Genomic DNA, 16,137 nt, shown 5'->3' on the forward strand with positions numbered 1-16,137 from the left:
AAGGAAAGCTCTCCCCTGAATTGAGAAATCATTTTTCAGTGATCTGGGTAAGAGGCCTCTCTCTGAGACTGGAAACGGGAACCAGGAGTCCAAAAACACAGGACTTGGGCTCTCTCGATTTTAACGGTGGCAGCGTCACGAAGACAGGTCCCTGGTGGTGTTGGCCAATGGCATTACCAGACGGTGGCAATCAGAAAGAAAGGACCGCTGGGAAGATGCCCTTAGACTACAGGCTGAACTCCCCAAATGCCTGGGCCTGGGACAGGAGCCGTGTCCCTGAGTTCAAGCCGACTATGAGAGGATCAGAAATCGGTATTCTGTAAGCTTTTTTAAAAAAATTCTTTTGACAGCCTCCAAATCTCCGTTTTGTTTTCTACATGTATTACATAAAGTTGTTTTGAAACTCCAATCTATCTCAACTCTGTGAAGGGAAACAAATTATAGGTTTTGCCTTTGCCGGAGTAACCACGGGGCCAAAAGAACACGGCAGGGCAACATCCAACCAAGTTAAAAACACCTTAGGAAACAGGGAAATCTGGGGGAAGCGTGGAGGCCACCTGCTCAGCTCTAAACCCTGGAAGATCTGGAGTGTTTAACCAAGAAGGGCAGCATTTTAAAACAGATCAACATCGCATTGCTTGGCATAAGTACCATTTCTCACACTAAAATACAAAAGCACTCTTGCATAAAAATTAAAAGTGTATTATTTGCCAAAATTCAAAGAATACATGCTATACATTCTCTAAAGTACAGAGTATTAAGTAAAGATTATCAATTTTTTTTATGAATAATAAGTTTTCCCCTTGACAGTATAAACAAGGTCTGTTTTCCCAATTACTTTTATATAGAATGCAAACAGTATTCTTTCATCATAAAAGTAATGTTGAAACTCATCTAAAAGATTGTGAGGTTACTATAGTTTCTCTGGATGGACCTTTTTCCTTTTCTTTTCTTTTCTTTTTGGTGAGGAAGATTGGCCCTGAGCTAACATCTATTGCTAAGCTTCCTCTTTTTGCTTGAGGAAGATTGTCACTGAGCTAACATCTGTGCCCATCTTCCTCTATTTTATGTGGGACACCACCACAGTATGGCTGGATGAGCAGTGCTAGATCCACTCCTGGGATCCGACCCTGTGAACCCCGGGCCGCCAAAGCAGAGCACACAAACTTAACCACTACACCACCAGGCTGGCCCCTGGATAGACTTTTTTGACAAAATTTGTCTTATGTATTGTGAAATAGCTTTTCTGTTGTGTGAACTATTGTTAAAACAATGCAAATAACAAACTATTTTAGAATTAAATTATCTAGAAATTTCCTCACTATTGTCCCAATAACGTAAAATATATTAATACCTAGTAAATTCAAATAAATCACATACTTAGAAGTTATATATTTATTACATGTAAGTTTATATTACAAGTTAAATAAATTATATGCTTAAAATTTTTAGTTATGCATTCTTAAATTAATCTTAAATATAAATTCTCAAGATAAATTTATTAACATTTCAGTGCTTCGCATCTTTAAACACATGAAATCCTCCTTCAGAAGCAACAGATTCGTGGTGCAAATCTTAGGTGAAATTTGCTGAAATTTCTTGAGATATTCACATAATTTTTTTTTTGGAAGATTAGCCCTGAGCTAACTGCTGCCAATCCTCCTCTTTTTGCTGAGGAAGACTGGCCCTCAGCTAACATCCATGCCCATCTTTCTCTACTTTACATGTGGGACGCCTGCCACAGCATGGCTTGACAAGTGGTGCTATGTCTGCACCCAGGATCTGAACCGGCGAACCCTGGGCCATCGAAGCAGAACGTGTGCACTTAACCACCGCGCCACCAGGCCGGCCCTGTCATATAATTTTTAAACCCACTGGTTTTGAAGTTAGACACAAACAAATCCGAAAGACTGGATCTCGTTTCTCACGTCTACTTCAAGATTACCTATAAAGATTTACTTGAAAGCATAGATTTTTAAAAATATAACATCAATGTGAAATTTGGGGTAACTACAGACGTGTCACTTAATGACAGGGAAATATTCTGAGAAACGCATCGTCAGGCAATTTCATCGTTGTGCGAACATCATAGAGTGCACTTATGCACACCTAGATGGTACAGCCCACCATACATCTAGGCTCTATGGTACTGATCTTACGGTCCCACTGTCGTCTGTGCACTCAGTTGTTGACCAAGAAGTCGTTACGTGGCACATAACTGTGTTTTCCCTGGAACCCTATAGAGTAGATTTCTTCCCTCCAGAGGAAGAAAAATTATTAATTTTAGAAATTTCACTCAACATATTTTTTCAAGAAGCCAAATACTTTGTATATTTTGTATGTCTAGGAAATGGGGTGCTTTAGTCAACAGAAATATGCTCAAAACTAAAAACCATTAACTAAAAACAACTTAGTATAAAAGTAGAAGACATCAATAAAATATATTCTATACAGGACGCACTGATCATACACTGTGTTTTTTTGATGATATAAAATATACTTACAGAACTTTAGTATCAGTGTAACAATAAATTATTATACAGTATTTTGGGGGGGAAAGTCTGGCTATTTGTTCTTCTCCTTGACTGAATTCTGTATAAACAGAAATTTACTATAAGCACTATTTTCAGTATAAAAGGTAATCTGACCCAAAAGTATTTAGAAGATAACCTGAGATTTTAGAAGACAGACGTATACAACCCAAACAGGGGGTCCCTAAATCAATAGGCATTAAAATATTAGACTAGAAGTAGTCATAATTATAAAATGCCATTTGGCCACTGTTATTGGTACGAACCAAAGTATTCTAAAGAAGTGAAAATATTAGAGAAGTAATACTTTCAGACTAGAACGAAAAAAAAGGAGGCTTGAATAAGATTTAAAGGACTCCTTGATAATTAAGAAACAACTGGGTCTATGGAATAGTAATTCATCAAAGTGGAGCGCATAACCGGTTAGTAGAGCATTTCATCTGCTGGCAAGCCACTGCACATAAAGATAGAAAATTAGCCACTTTCAGGGGGCCACTGGCTTCTCATTTCTCAGGGGGCCTTTCCGCTGAGTTGGCCTCCTTTACATGAAGGAAGGCGAAGGCGGACTTCAATGTGCCGTCCCCACTCTGTTGTGAAAAGCAGAGGAAGGTGGCCCAGAGGAAACCACAGAGTCCGGTGTACGCTGTTCTCCAGTGCACGGGAACGAGGCTGAAGTTGACCAGCTACAACAGGGAGAGAGTCTGTTAGGGATTGCGTAACCCAAAGCCGTGAGCTAGCATCTGAGTAGTCTGGAACTCACCTGTACAAAGGGCCAGTACATCAGTCCAGTCTGGAAGAAAGAAAAACTTTATTAGGACGCCTTTTAATCACACATAACAATCCCACTGTTCATTCTATAAAAGAGTAAGAAATACCAGGCAGAGAAAGTGTGGAGGTGGTATTACGTTTCAGACTAAGCCGATTAAATTAAACTACTTAAGGTCTCTCGAATAGAAGAGGGTGAGGAGTTGTGGGAAAAGCTGTTAGGTACAAGATTTCTTCTTCTTCTTTTTTTTTGGTGAGGAAGATTTCCCCTGAGCTAACATTTGTGCCAATCTTCCTCTTTTTATGTGGGACGCTCCCACAGCATGGCTTGATGAGCAGTGCTAGGTCCATGCCTGGGATCCGAACCTGCGAACCCTGGGCTGCCAAAGTGGAGCACACAAACTCGACCACAACGCCACTACACCATTCCTTAGGGAATGATTTCCTAATAAAAATTCAAACTATTTCATGCTATAGAATAAGTTTAGCTGACATTTTTGTGTATTACAAAATATTTCAAGATAGATTTATTTTAACAGGATTTAACCTGTACATTCTGACAAAAGGGTCATCATTATGGAAGTTTTTTAAAAGATAAAGGTCTTGGTATGTAAATTATATCTAAAAAAAAAAAAAGCCAAGTTACTGGTTGAAAACTTCAGCCTTTTACGTCCATAATAAGAACTGGTTACAAAATGTATACAGCATAGACTTTTCCCCATGTGTTTACTATTAAATCCTTAAGTCCAAGATTTTTAAGAATTCATTCATAGGCAGCGATCCTAAGAAAATAAGTGGGCAAGTAGCCAAATATAAATATGCAGAGTTATTTAGAATAATGACAATTTTGAAATAAGCATGTGTCCTATAAGCAGAAAAAGTTGTCAAAATTTAGGACATCCATTCAATGGAATACTATGCAGCTGTTAAAAATAGTAATATCCCTTTCTATGTACTGATGTAGAAAATTCATGCTATTTCATAAGTGAGAAAAGCAGCATACAGAATATTATAATATAATATGACTATATTTTACAAATATTTATATTTGTACACACACATCTATGCATATACTTTCTGAAGTGATAAAACAAGCAAAAAAAAAGCTAGAAGTTTTCAAAACAGTCCTTAAAAATGGGATTACACTGGTAATATAAAAGTGGTACTATTTTCCTTTTTTTACTAATTTTTATTTTCTGAAGTTTTGACAATATTTGCAATAAAAGCTATTTGAAGTCTATAGCCATGTAAGAATTTACTGCTTTAGCAAAAACAATGAGAAGACTGAACCCACGGCTCTACTTCATACAGCAATTTTTTCTTCTAGAATGTAGCACCAGCTCTTGCACAGATCTTGGTTTCCCATACCATCCCCCACTAAAAGGAAAAAGGACTCCTCAGAGAAATGGCTGATTCCAGGGGCCGGGGCAGGGCAGGGACAAGGGACAAGGTGAGTCTGGAACATCTTGTTATGACAGAAAGTAAGGAAGTGGTTTAAAAAAAAAAAAAAAAGATGGAGGATGTCACAAGGACACAGGAACCAGCTTGAAGGGGCTGTCACTGGCCAAATCTGGGACGCCTGAGCACCAAAAATAATGAAACACAGTCACGAATTAAAAACCATTGAAAAAACGGGACTCTCTAAGTCTATACTGATAATAAGCAGAAAAATTAGTAAATCAATAACTGAGAGGGAAGAGCGGGCTCTGGCTTCCAGGAGAATGTGGGTGGGTCATCCCAGATTGTCCTTGCCCATGACCCCTACTTCCAATCAATCATCAAGCTCTACCAACACTTTCTCCGAAATATTTCTCCAGTCATTCCTATTCCCACTGCTTCATTATTCCTCATGTGAACTTGGGTACCATAACCCGCTAACTGCTTTCCCTTGCCCCTATTACTGAACTTCAAGATCCTTGACACGGCGTTCCACACCCTCTGAGATCCAAACTCATTTCCAGTTGCTCCTCAATTCATACTTCATCGTTTATGAATAGCAAACCGCTGTGGTTTCTCCCCTACAGTCATACCACAGTGTTGCATGCTTTCCTGACTCTGCTCATGCTCCCTCTGCCCGGGAACGCCCTACCCCCAAGCATCTACCTAACTCCTCTGAGTTCTTTAAGACTCTGCTCAGGCATCATCACCCCAGGAAACCCTCCTTCACACCCACTCATTTGCTGTAGGACCAGCACATACTCAGAGCATTGCTTATAGCATTAAGGTTAATGCCTGTCTATTTACTTATCTATTACCCCACTATACTGTAAGTCCCTTAAGGACAGTATCTGTGTTTTATATATATATATATATATATATATATATATATATATATTTTTTTTTTTTTTTTTGCATCTTCCACTAACACCTAGCACAGTGCTTAGCAGATAGTTTATTATGGGAGATCTTCAGGAAAATTCCCTGATGGCTCTGGGCTTCAGACTGCTGGTACCCTCTTTCTTCTCATGGGCGTAGATGAGACCAACTCATTTGTAAGCACTGTTTTTTAAAAAGGTGTGCAAAGGTCCCCATGTTTCTACCCAAAAAAGGTAGCCTGTGCGTATTTATTAAGGGAGGAAAATCTCAAACATCCGCACGTCTCTGCTTAAAGCCCCTTTTTCTCACAATCCTGCTTGCTCTTTTCATAACTGTTAGACGTACATATGTCCATAAGATCTATGACATAATGGGAAAACTTGTTCCTTTTTCCAAAATGAAGCAGAAGAAAATCACATTCGGATGTCACCATGGGCCCACAATTTCTCCCCCAAGAGAAGTACCAAGCGTTCTGAATACTCTTCCCCCTTGAAGGAAGAAGGAACTGTCCCCAAGGATACCAGCTCAGGAGAAGTGTGTGGCTTCAACTCTCCCTATCATCTGCCTCCAACCATCAAGTGGGTGATGCCAGTTCTGGAGCTTGGTATCTTTCAATAGAAGATGCTAGAAGCATTGTGGGCCTGTGTATATTCTGGAATCCTGAAAATTCACCTCCGTGTGATTTAATAGAATCAAACATGCTCTAGGTCAGAGATGGAAAACATTCTGATTTTGCCAGGCCTTAAAGACACTGCTCAATAATCTACATTGAATAAATGAATGAATGTTTGTTGGGCTGAATTGTATATATTTGTACTGAGCAAAAAGTACAACAGGTTACTTGTTTCAGGCCTGGGAATAACCCTGAGAAACATGATCCTTTGTGATGTTAAGATGGTTCTTTCACAGGGGCTCAGCAGAATGCACACCTGGAAACACTGGCTCGGAATGCGGGAATGGTTCCCAAGCCACTCACATTCTACTATTCCCATTTTGCAATAACCTCTTTGGCCCCAAAATTCACTCAATAAATTGTGATCACTAATAAGAGCAAATATAAGATCAGAAATTATTGTGAACATTGACTAAAATTCAGAAACACTTACGTATAGACACTCTTAAAGCTTCTTCTCATTCATTAATCAAATTGAAGATCTCTCTGTCAAAATATTATATCCTTGTGCCAACCAAGTGGAGCCTTCATTAAGAATACTTTTATTAAAATGTATTTAATGTTAAAAATATACAAAAGAGCTTGGTTGCATTTTCAAAAGTCTGTCTTACCTTATATGTATTCCAGAATTTCTGTTTCAGGTCCAAAAATATGTCATCCTCTCCTTGGAGAATACTCATACCTATTTGCAAAAACACACACCCAAAGAATTTTAGAAGATTGAGTAGGTCTAACAGTTCATGTTCAAGTTTCTGTTCCAATATGCAAAGCACCACTATCACTCACTCAATATGTCCCCTCCCAGCCAACAGCGAAAACAGAACACAATCTCCATTCTAAAACCAAATCAATTTTGAATATACAACTACGTACTGGGGGGCTTTGGGGAGAAGAAGAAGAAAAATAAATAAATACATAAAACTAGATAAATTTTAAAGGAATGATAAATATGAAGTGAGACCAGCAGGGTATAAAAACTATAGCAAAATGATTGAAAAAAGAAAAAAACCTGTAAGAGAATTTACAAAAACAGTAGTGTCCGAATAGTAGTCCTATTGGTAACTTTTCTTCTCTCCCTTCTAAACTTTTTGTGAAATGTTTAAAATTTTAAGAATTTAATTTCCTTCTTTTACAAAAAGGCTGATGGACCCTGGGTATTCTGACAACTATGTATTTCCCATCAGACAAAGAGGTTTTCTCATCAGAATTTGAAAGCAGAATACCAACTCAGCCTTCCTAAAAACATTTTGAAAACTTTTGATGCTCAACGACACTGAAAAGAAATTGAGGGAGCAAGGACAAACAGGAGAACGAAACCCTTCTAGCTTAGGAAGGCTGTAAAAATGAGGGTGCTTTAAAAATTCTCCTCCCACTCCCATTAGGAAGAAGGGGAAATAAGATCTTTTTAGTCAGTTGAAGGGGATTCTCAGAATTCATAAGAAAACCCTGTTGAATATGGGCAATACCGCATTCCACTTACGCAATATTAATTGTTAAGCTTTCATTCGACCTCCCGTAACCATGGGCTGAGGACGGTAGAGTTACAGAGGAGGAAAAACAGCTCAGGGAGGTTAACAGCGGTCCAGATCCAACCCAGGTGTGGAGCCAGACCCTAGCTCCCCAAGGGGGCCCAGCACAAGGAACCATCTGATACAGGCAATTTCCAAGTCGGAAGTGCCTTGAACACACATCCAATCCAACCCTCCCAACTTCCCCCCTTCATTTTAACGTGAAGAAAAGGAAACTGGGCCGGAAATCTAAAAAGCAAAACAGAGAAGCAAGCAGGGCAGGAATCTGCTTCAGGGGCCCGGGGCTCGAACCATAGGCCTTCCTGTGACTGTGGCATCTTTCTGGTTTCTGGCATCCCGACAACACTCCAGATGAAGAACATGGCATGGATCGTACTGTCTTTGGACAAGTCACTTCACTCCTTTGAGCCCCAGTTTCCTCATCTGTAACATGGGCATCATAAGAGGACCTGTCTCGCTGGGCTGTTTGAAGATTAAGTGGGAATCTGGTTCCCAAACGCCCAGCCCCCAGCTCCCAACCCCTTCACCAGGGGACAAGGCCACTGTAGGCACAGGCAGGAGGAAGCTGTTTGCAAATCTGGCCTGGAAGTCACACCCTGGGACCAGGCACACATCTGATAAAGCAGACAGCTCCTCCTCTCAGGTCCTCTATTCCCCTGACCTCACTGACCCCGTCTGCCATGTGGTTGACCTTTAATGCAACAGACAACCAGGTCCTTGACACTCCCTGTGGGGTTTGTGAAGAAAGGAACCGAATCTGGCTCCCCAAAATAAGAGCCATGGGGCCCTGCAGGTTTCTTCAAGGCGGTGACTTGACCACTTCAACCTGGTTTAGAAGCACCAAGGGCTACTGACAAGAAGACCTTCTTGGTGGGGGGGGGGGGGGGGAATCTGTGACCCCCAATGCCAAGGCCAGACCCAGAACCCTTGGATTTTCTTAGACAGTCTGTGCCCCTCCCCAGCCCACTCCCTTCCAGACTACAGAAAGTGGCATGTCAGGGAGACCACAGAGCGCCTTCCATTATTTTTGGAATTAAGGCCCTAAGGAAGGTTCCTGAAGTCAGGCCCTCAGGCCCCAGGGCGATTTTCTGAGGCAGGGGCTCCCTGAACCCTCTACGACAAGGGTCAAAGTTCTCATATTTTCTGTGGATTTTGACATAGGAATGGGGCTCCTGCAGGAAAATTTTCTTACCAAAGCAGGACTAGGACCCTGAACGTGAATTTCCTGGGGGAACCTGGCCCAACTTCAGGTTCCACCGGGCTGCCCCCACGGTCCCGAGTCCCCACATTTTGTTGGTGTGTTGGAAAGGAGTATCTGCCAGCAGAAGCGAGTCCCGGAGCTCCAGGTGTGGATTTTCCCAGGAGCAGGGCAGCCCCGCCCTACAACTAGGTCACAGGGGTTGCTCTGCTATGGCAGGAACTGGGGTCTCCTCCACATTCCCGTGACCCTTTTTCAGGGGGCGTTGGCCCGCCAGACCCGCCTCCCCTAAATTCCAGCCTACGCCCCAGGCCCCCTGAAATCTCCAGCCACAGACTACGCGCAACTCCAGCCTCCCACCTCCCATCCTGACCCCTTGAATCCCTGGCCCCCTAATCCCCGGCCTCTCCAGCCCCTCAATCTCTCCCCTTTAATCCCCGGTCCTCAGATTTCTCGGCCCTTGCACCTCGTCCTCCAGCCCCCTCCCCAGCAACTCTCAGCCCCACGGAACTCTTTGGCCACCCCCACCCCATGGCTTCCAGCCCAGGCCCCCAGCGCCCCCGGCCCCTGCCTCCAGTCCCCCAATCCTGGATCCCCGCCCACCCCACCCTCCCAGATCCGGCCCCTGGACCCCTCCGGGGCCCCTCACCTGCGTAGAAGGCAGAGATGGCCACGGGCCCGCCGAGCGCCTGGTCGCACAGCACCTTGGCCAGGACGGTGCGCGGCGCGCGCCCAGGCAGCGCGCGCTCCAGCAGGCGCAGCCACACGTAGTTGAAGTTGCCGTGGAAGGCCACGGCCACCGTGGCCACGCGCCGCGTCTGCCGCCAGTCGGCCGGGCCGCCCCGCAGCCGCTGCTGCACCGCGTCGCCGGCCGAGAAGAGCGCGGAGTAGAGCAGCACGTTCGTGGGCCACGGGTAGCGCGAGGCCGCGCGCGGCAGCGCCCGCCACCAGCCCGCCATCCCCCGCCGCCCCGGCCGGGTCGCCCGGGCCAGCAGCGCGCCTCCTCCCGCCCCCTGCACCTGCCCCCTCCTGATGCTGGAGAGCGATTGGACGCCCCGCGCACCCCCCTGCCCTCGCCGGCCAATCCCGTGGCCTCTAGCCGTTGTGCGGGCTGCGCACTTAAATGTGGCTGGTCCACCTCATGCATGATGATATTTACAGGAAAAGTCCAGAATAGGCAAATCCACAGAGACAGAATGTAGACTAGGGGTTGCCAGGGGCTGAGCGATGGAGGGGTGCGAAGTAGCTGCTAACTGGGTATGGGGTTCTTTCGGGGGGGGGGGGTGATGAAAATGTTCTGTAATTAGTGGTGATGATGGCACGGAAAACCATTGAGTACGCTTTAAAATGGTGAATTTTATGGCATGTGAGTTATACTTCAAAGAAAGGTTAAAAAGTAGGGGAAAATAGAAAAAAAAAACTCAGTTACCAAGATGGTGGTGTATTTTAAATGTTTACATGCAAGGAAGTCACATTTTCAACACACACAATACACTGGCGATTGTGTAACTTTGCTTGGAGACAAATTCGAGAGTTAAAATTTGAGGCCGGCCCTGTGGCCCAGTGGTTAAGTTCACGCACTCTGCTTTGGCGGCTCAGGGTTTCGCTGGCTCGGATCCTGACCTAGGAGGGCTCATCAAGTTATGCTGAGGCGGCGTCCCACACGGCAGAACCAGAAGGACCTACAACTAGAATATACGACCAGGTACTGGGGGGCTTTGGGGAGAAGAATTTTTTAAAAAGATTGGCAACAGATGTTAGCTCAGGGCCAATCTGTAAAAAAAAAAAAAAAACGAAGTTAAAATTTGAGGCCTTTCATGAATGTGGGGAGGAATCAGTGGGCTTATTGCCTTCTCCTCTTCAGAGTTTGTGACTCATTGAATATTGCCTGCCCAATCATACGCTGAGCTCCCAGGTATGTCCCGGAAGTGGAAGGGTGGGGGGTGGTCGGGTGTCATTGGTAACCCAAACAGCAGATATAATCCCTGACCTCAGTTCTTCCTTGCTTCTTTTCCTCCCTTTTTTTCCTTCCTTCACTGTCACATATACAACCCCATTCTCATTCTCTCTCTCACTTCTATTTCTTTCTTTTTTTTTTTTGTTTTGAGGAAGATTAGCCCTGAGCTAACTGCTGCCAATCCTCCTCTTTTTGCTGAGGAAGACTGGCCCTGAGCTAACATCCATGCCCATCTTCCTCTACTTTACATGTGGGGCGCCTACCACAGCATGGCTTTTGCCAAGGGGTGCCGTGTCCCACCCGGGATCCCAACCGGCAAACCCCAGGCCACGGAGAAGTGGAACGTGCGAACTTAACCGCTTTGCCACCAGGCCGGCCCCTCACTTCTATTTCTTTATCCTACTTTATTTCATTTTTAAATTTTAAATTTTTAACTTTTCATTTATAAATAATTCCAGACTTAGAAAAAAGTTGGAAAAGTAGTACAGAGTTCCCATCTACCCTTCACCCGAACTTCCGCAAATATTGACCTCTTACGTAATCATAGTACAATCACCAGAACAAGGAAATCATCGCTGGTGTAATACTATTACCTAATCTACAAACCTTATTCAAATTACTGCCAATTGTCCCACTAAAGTCGCCTTTCCGGTCTGACATCCAATCCTGGATCATGTTGCGTGGCATCGAATTGGCATATGTCACTTTAGTCTCCAGTCTGAGGCACTAACTGGTTATTTTACATTGTCTCAATTTGTCAACCTCGTTGTGATGGGCTGAATTGTGTCCCCTCAATATTAATGTCTTGAAGCCCTAACCCCCAGCACTTCAGAATGTGACTGTATTTGGAGATAGGGCCTTAAAAGAGGTGAAAATGAGGCCCGTTAGGGTGGCTGCTACTCCAATCGGACTGGTGTCCTTGTAAGAAGAAGAAATCTGGACACACAAAATGACAGCAGGCAGTGCATGCAGAGAGGAGAGACCATGCGAGGACACAACAAGAAGATGGCCATCTGCAGGCTGAGAGGAGAAGCCTCCGAAGAAATCAACCCAGCTGACACCTTGACCTTGGACTTCTAGCCTCCAGAACTGTGAGAAAATAAATTTGTTTTTTAACCTCCCTGGTCTGTGGTATTTTGTTCCCACAACGCTGGTAGACCAATACACCGTTCTCTTCAATTCTGGGGAATCTGCCAATTTCCGTGTTCTCTGACCCTTTCTATCTGCTCATATGCTGATTTCTATCCCGCCCCTCCCCTTGTTCTTGTTACTGGTCCCAGGCAGATCTTTCTGTCAGGTTTCTCCCAGCTAGGCAGTCTCCTAGCTCACCGAAACATCTTTCTTGATTTATTACTTATATCCCCCTTGTATTATTTTTCTACTGCTGCTGTCACAAGTTACCGCAAATTTAGTGGCTTAAAACAACACAGATTTGTTGTCCTTGAGTTTGGGAGGTCAGAAATCTACAATGGATCTGCAAGACTGCATTCCCTCTGGAGGCCGTGGAGGGAGATCCATTTCCTTGCCTTTTCTGGCTTCTAAGTCCCCTTGCATTCCTTGATGGCCCCACAGTCAGCAGTGTAGCATTTTGCAATCTCTCTCTCTGTCATTCCATTGTCACATCATCTTTTCTGACTCTGACCTGCCCGCCTCCCTCTTAGAAGGACCCTTGTGATTATATCCAGGCCACCTGGATAATCCAGAATCGTCTTCCCATCTCAAGATCCTTAACTTGGGGGTCATCTACAAAGTCCCTTTTGCCGTGTAAAATAACATATCCACAGGTTCTGGGCATTAAGACGTGGACATCTTCGGAGCGCCATTATTCAGCCTACGATACCCCTCTTTATCCCATCTTCCTTCTCTGTAGTCCTTTTGGTCTGGTCCAAGAGCAATGGATCATGTTAACTGAAATCTAAATATCTGTTTCTCAACACCTGCAGATCAGGACTCTGTTTGCCCGGGCACTCATGCATTCATTCATTCATTCAATTGATCAATATTCAGTGAGCACTATTACGTGCCAGGCACTAAACCGCTGTGGAAAGGATTTGCGTTTGCAATGCTTTAAAAAAAAAAAAAAAAGTGATTTCCACCTAAATTAGAAAAACTCGTGGTCTTTATTACACAAAAAAAGAAAGTTTCCCTAATGATTCCTACCCAATTCCCTTAAGCAAATTTTTTCGAGAGAAATGTAGAGCAAAACTGGAGAGTTGGGGCGAGAGGGTGGGGTAGGGGAGGGATCAGGGTTGCCAGGTCCAGTACAGGTCGCCCAGGTAACTGGGAATTTCAGATGGACAATGAATGATGTCCCAAATATAGCATGGGGATACTTACACCAAAATGATGAGTTCTCCACTAGGTGCCTAATCTGTTGACTCGTTTACTCCTGTCAATGCAAAATGACCAGTGACCATTCTACAGATGAGAGAAATAAGGTAAGTTTGACTTGAGCCAGAGTGAGGATTGTAACCCAGGAAGGCCTTTTCCAGAAAGGAAGAAAGTATTGTTCTGGAGAAGCATGGTTTTCAGTACAGTCATATCTTTTTAGAACGAGGAACATTCATTAAACACACCAGGGTGCTGGCCTCATGGCCGAGTGGTTGGGTTCGCATGCTCCACTTCAGCGGCCCAGGGTTCACCAGTTTGGATCTCGGACACGGACCTAGCACCGCTCATCAGGCCGTGCTGAGGCGGCGTCCCACATAGCACAACAAGAAGGACCTACAGCTAGACTATACAACTATGTACTGGGGGGCTTTTGGGAGAAAAAGCAAAAAGAGGAAGATTGGCAATGAATGTTAGCTCAGGGACAATGTTCAAAAAAAACGAAAGATGAGGGGCTGGCCCGGTGGCCGAGTGGTTAAGTTCGCGTGTTCTGCTGCAGGCGGCCCAGTGTTTCGTTGGTTCAAATCCTGGGCACGGACACGGCACTGCTCATCAAACCACGCTGAGGCAGCGTCCCACATGCCACAACTAGAAGGACCCACAACTAAGAATGTACAACTATGTACCGGGGGCTTTGGGGAGAAAAAGGAAAAAATAAAATCTTAAAAAAAAAAAAGAAAAGAAAGATGCTTAGAAAAATAAATAAAATGACAAAAAAATTAAAATAATAAAAACATTTAAAAAGTAAATAAACACACCTAGGATACAGTTTCAAAGTTTCAAAGAGGTATTTGGTTGCAAATTAACGGGTCAACATGACCCTGATGTCAGGAAAGAGACTAACACCAATAGGGTGTTACCAATAGGGTGGAGGAGGGGTCGTATGCGTTATCCTAAGAGAGTGCATTCTTTAATGGTTAAAGTGGATGTACAATGCATGTTTGATAGGCCATAGTCAGGATTTTTTAGTTCAAGATGAATCAGTTTTGGGTTTTTATTGTTGGGTTTTTTCTTGTTTTTTTTGCTGAGGAAGATTCACCCTGAGCTAATATCTGTTGCCAATCTTCCTCTTTTTGCTTGAGGAAGATTCACCCTGAGCCAACATCAGTGCCAGTCTTCCTCTTTTTTGTATGTGGGTCACTGCCACAGCACGGCCACTGATGAGTGGTGCACATTTGCACCCGGGAACCAAACCCAGGCCACTGAAGTGGAGGGTGCCAAAGTTAACAACTAGGCCATGGAGCAGCCTCCCTGAATCAGTTTTGAACTCAAATAATTACCTCATCGACCTTAATATGTGAAAATCTCTTGAGACTCCTCACAGAACCCCAATGAGGCGAGGGGTTGGTAACCATCCATAGGGGCATATATCCCCCGAAATCTATGGTGATCTTTATCAAGCAGCTCAACGTATAGACTTCACAGGAGTTGCAAGAGAAATGAATACTTGGAAGGCTTAGATGGTTTCACGTGTATTGCTGGATACTTGTCTCTTCTTGAGAGCAATAAAAAATTCAGTGAAGACAATCCATTACTCAAGCAAACGCTAAAGAATCCGCTTGGTCTTCAAACGAGAGATGCTCTGAGAGAAATTAATGCCTTACATTGACGCTTCATCAGCCACGCAAGCGGTGATTCGGGGGCCCTCCAGTAACAACGAGGCAACGCATTCATGCGACATTCGCATCCCTGAACAGCGGGAGACAACTGGAGGGCCTGGGGCTGCCTTCAAATGCGTCAGAGAAGCTCTGTTAGGAACTCTTTCAGCAGGGAATAAAGTACCGATGTGGGAACAGAGCTTCGATTTACAACTAAGGATCACGTTAAAACCCCATTAAGATGATTCCACTGAAGCCTCTTCTAACTGTTCTTATTTCATTTTGTTTAAAGGAATCGGGGCTTAATGAGAACCACCAAGTGGGCCTCAGTGTCTAAAATATTCTAATTTCTCTTGCAAATCCTGAAATGTTCCATTGACAAAACGAAAGCCTACTCGGCTTAAAAGGCTCTGAGACCCACAGGTCTGTTTTCCAACGAGCAGAGGAAGCAATCCTCAGAAAAGATTATTCAAGTTCCTCAAACCCCTTCGATGTCGGCTCTGAGGCATCGGTTGTCTCCGTGGGTGGGGGCACAGAGCAGGAGACTGAAGCCACTGTCTTTCTCCTCAGCATCTGAAATGGGGCTTGAGGGTTCTGGCAAGGGAATGTTATCGAATTGTGCTTCTCTCATGATCTTCTCACCACCGCCGCCTTGTTCCGGAGCCCCTTCATTCTCGATGGGATTTCTCCATCAGTGATCTGAATGGAAGGGGGAGCTTTGATTTGAAGCCAAGTGGGCCCAGGAAGCACAAGGTCTTTGCTTAGTGTGGCTGCAGATGAGTAAAAAGAGCTGTGCTTTATGCAAATTTGAATGTGATGTTCTTTTGGAAAAGTTATTTTTGTTTGGGTGGGTTTGGGTGGGTGGGATTGAAATGAGGAGGTCGGGGTAGGGGGTGCCCCCACTGCTTATGTCCTGAGTGCTCACAGAAAGAACGGGCGCTCTAGCTGGAAAAGGTCAGAAGCGGAGGTTAAAAGAAGAGGATGTAAGCCTGCGTCCCACCAGAACCTTAATTTCTTATGTTAGCAGAAACGATCCTAAGCAATTCTGTCATGAAATCATCGCGTTTCAGCTCTGCTGTGGAAAAACCATGCCTAAGAATTCTGTCTCTATGACCTAGGCAACTTTTACGCTCTTGACATTGACACAAATTATGTGACAGGTGCTTGGGTCAATAGGAGCGT

At 44.2% G+C, this 16,137-nt stretch overlaps 1 protein-coding gene and 1 long non-coding RNA gene across 3 annotated transcripts; one reads left to right on the forward strand and one right to left on the reverse strand.

Annotated features, from left to right (window-relative positions):
* Nucleotides 1-686: 686 nt before the first annotated feature.
* MPV17L (MPV17 mitochondrial inner membrane protein like) lies at nt 687-10,014 on the reverse strand. Of its 2 annotated transcripts, XM_070566710.1 has the most exons (4): nt 9,662-10,014; nt 6,897-6,967; nt 3,292-3,321; nt 687-3,214 (listed from the first exon to the last, which is right to left on the reverse strand). In XM_070566710.1, exons 1-4 carry the CDS (start codon nt 9,969-9,971, stop codon nt 3,035-3,037), a joined length of 591 nt encoding a protein of 196 aa, XP_070422811.1. In that variant the 5' UTR covers nt 9,972-10,014; the 3' UTR covers nt 687-3,034. The 2 variants fall into 2 exon arrangements, with proteins under 2 accessions (XP_070422811.1, XP_070422812.1); XM_070566711.1 differs by lacking the exon at nt 6,897-6,967 and having other exon boundaries at nt 9,662-10,010.
* Nucleotides 10,015-10,165: 151 nt separating this feature from the next.
* LOC139074954 (uncharacterized) lies at nt 10,166-10,983 on the forward strand. Its single transcript, XR_011524984.1, has 3 exons — nt 10,166-10,269; nt 10,612-10,717; nt 10,877-10,983. It is a non-coding gene; the product is annotated as an uncharacterized lncRNA (long non-coding RNA).
* The last annotated feature ends 5,154 nt before the right edge of the window (nt 10,984-16,137 follow it).

The sequence above is a fragment of the Equus przewalskii genome, chromosome 12 (assembly GCF_037783145.1).
Source record: "Equus przewalskii isolate Varuska chromosome 12, EquPr2, whole genome shotgun sequence".
NCBI classification, from domain to species: domain Eukaryota; kingdom Metazoa; phylum Chordata; class Mammalia; order Perissodactyla; family Equidae; genus Equus; species Equus przewalskii.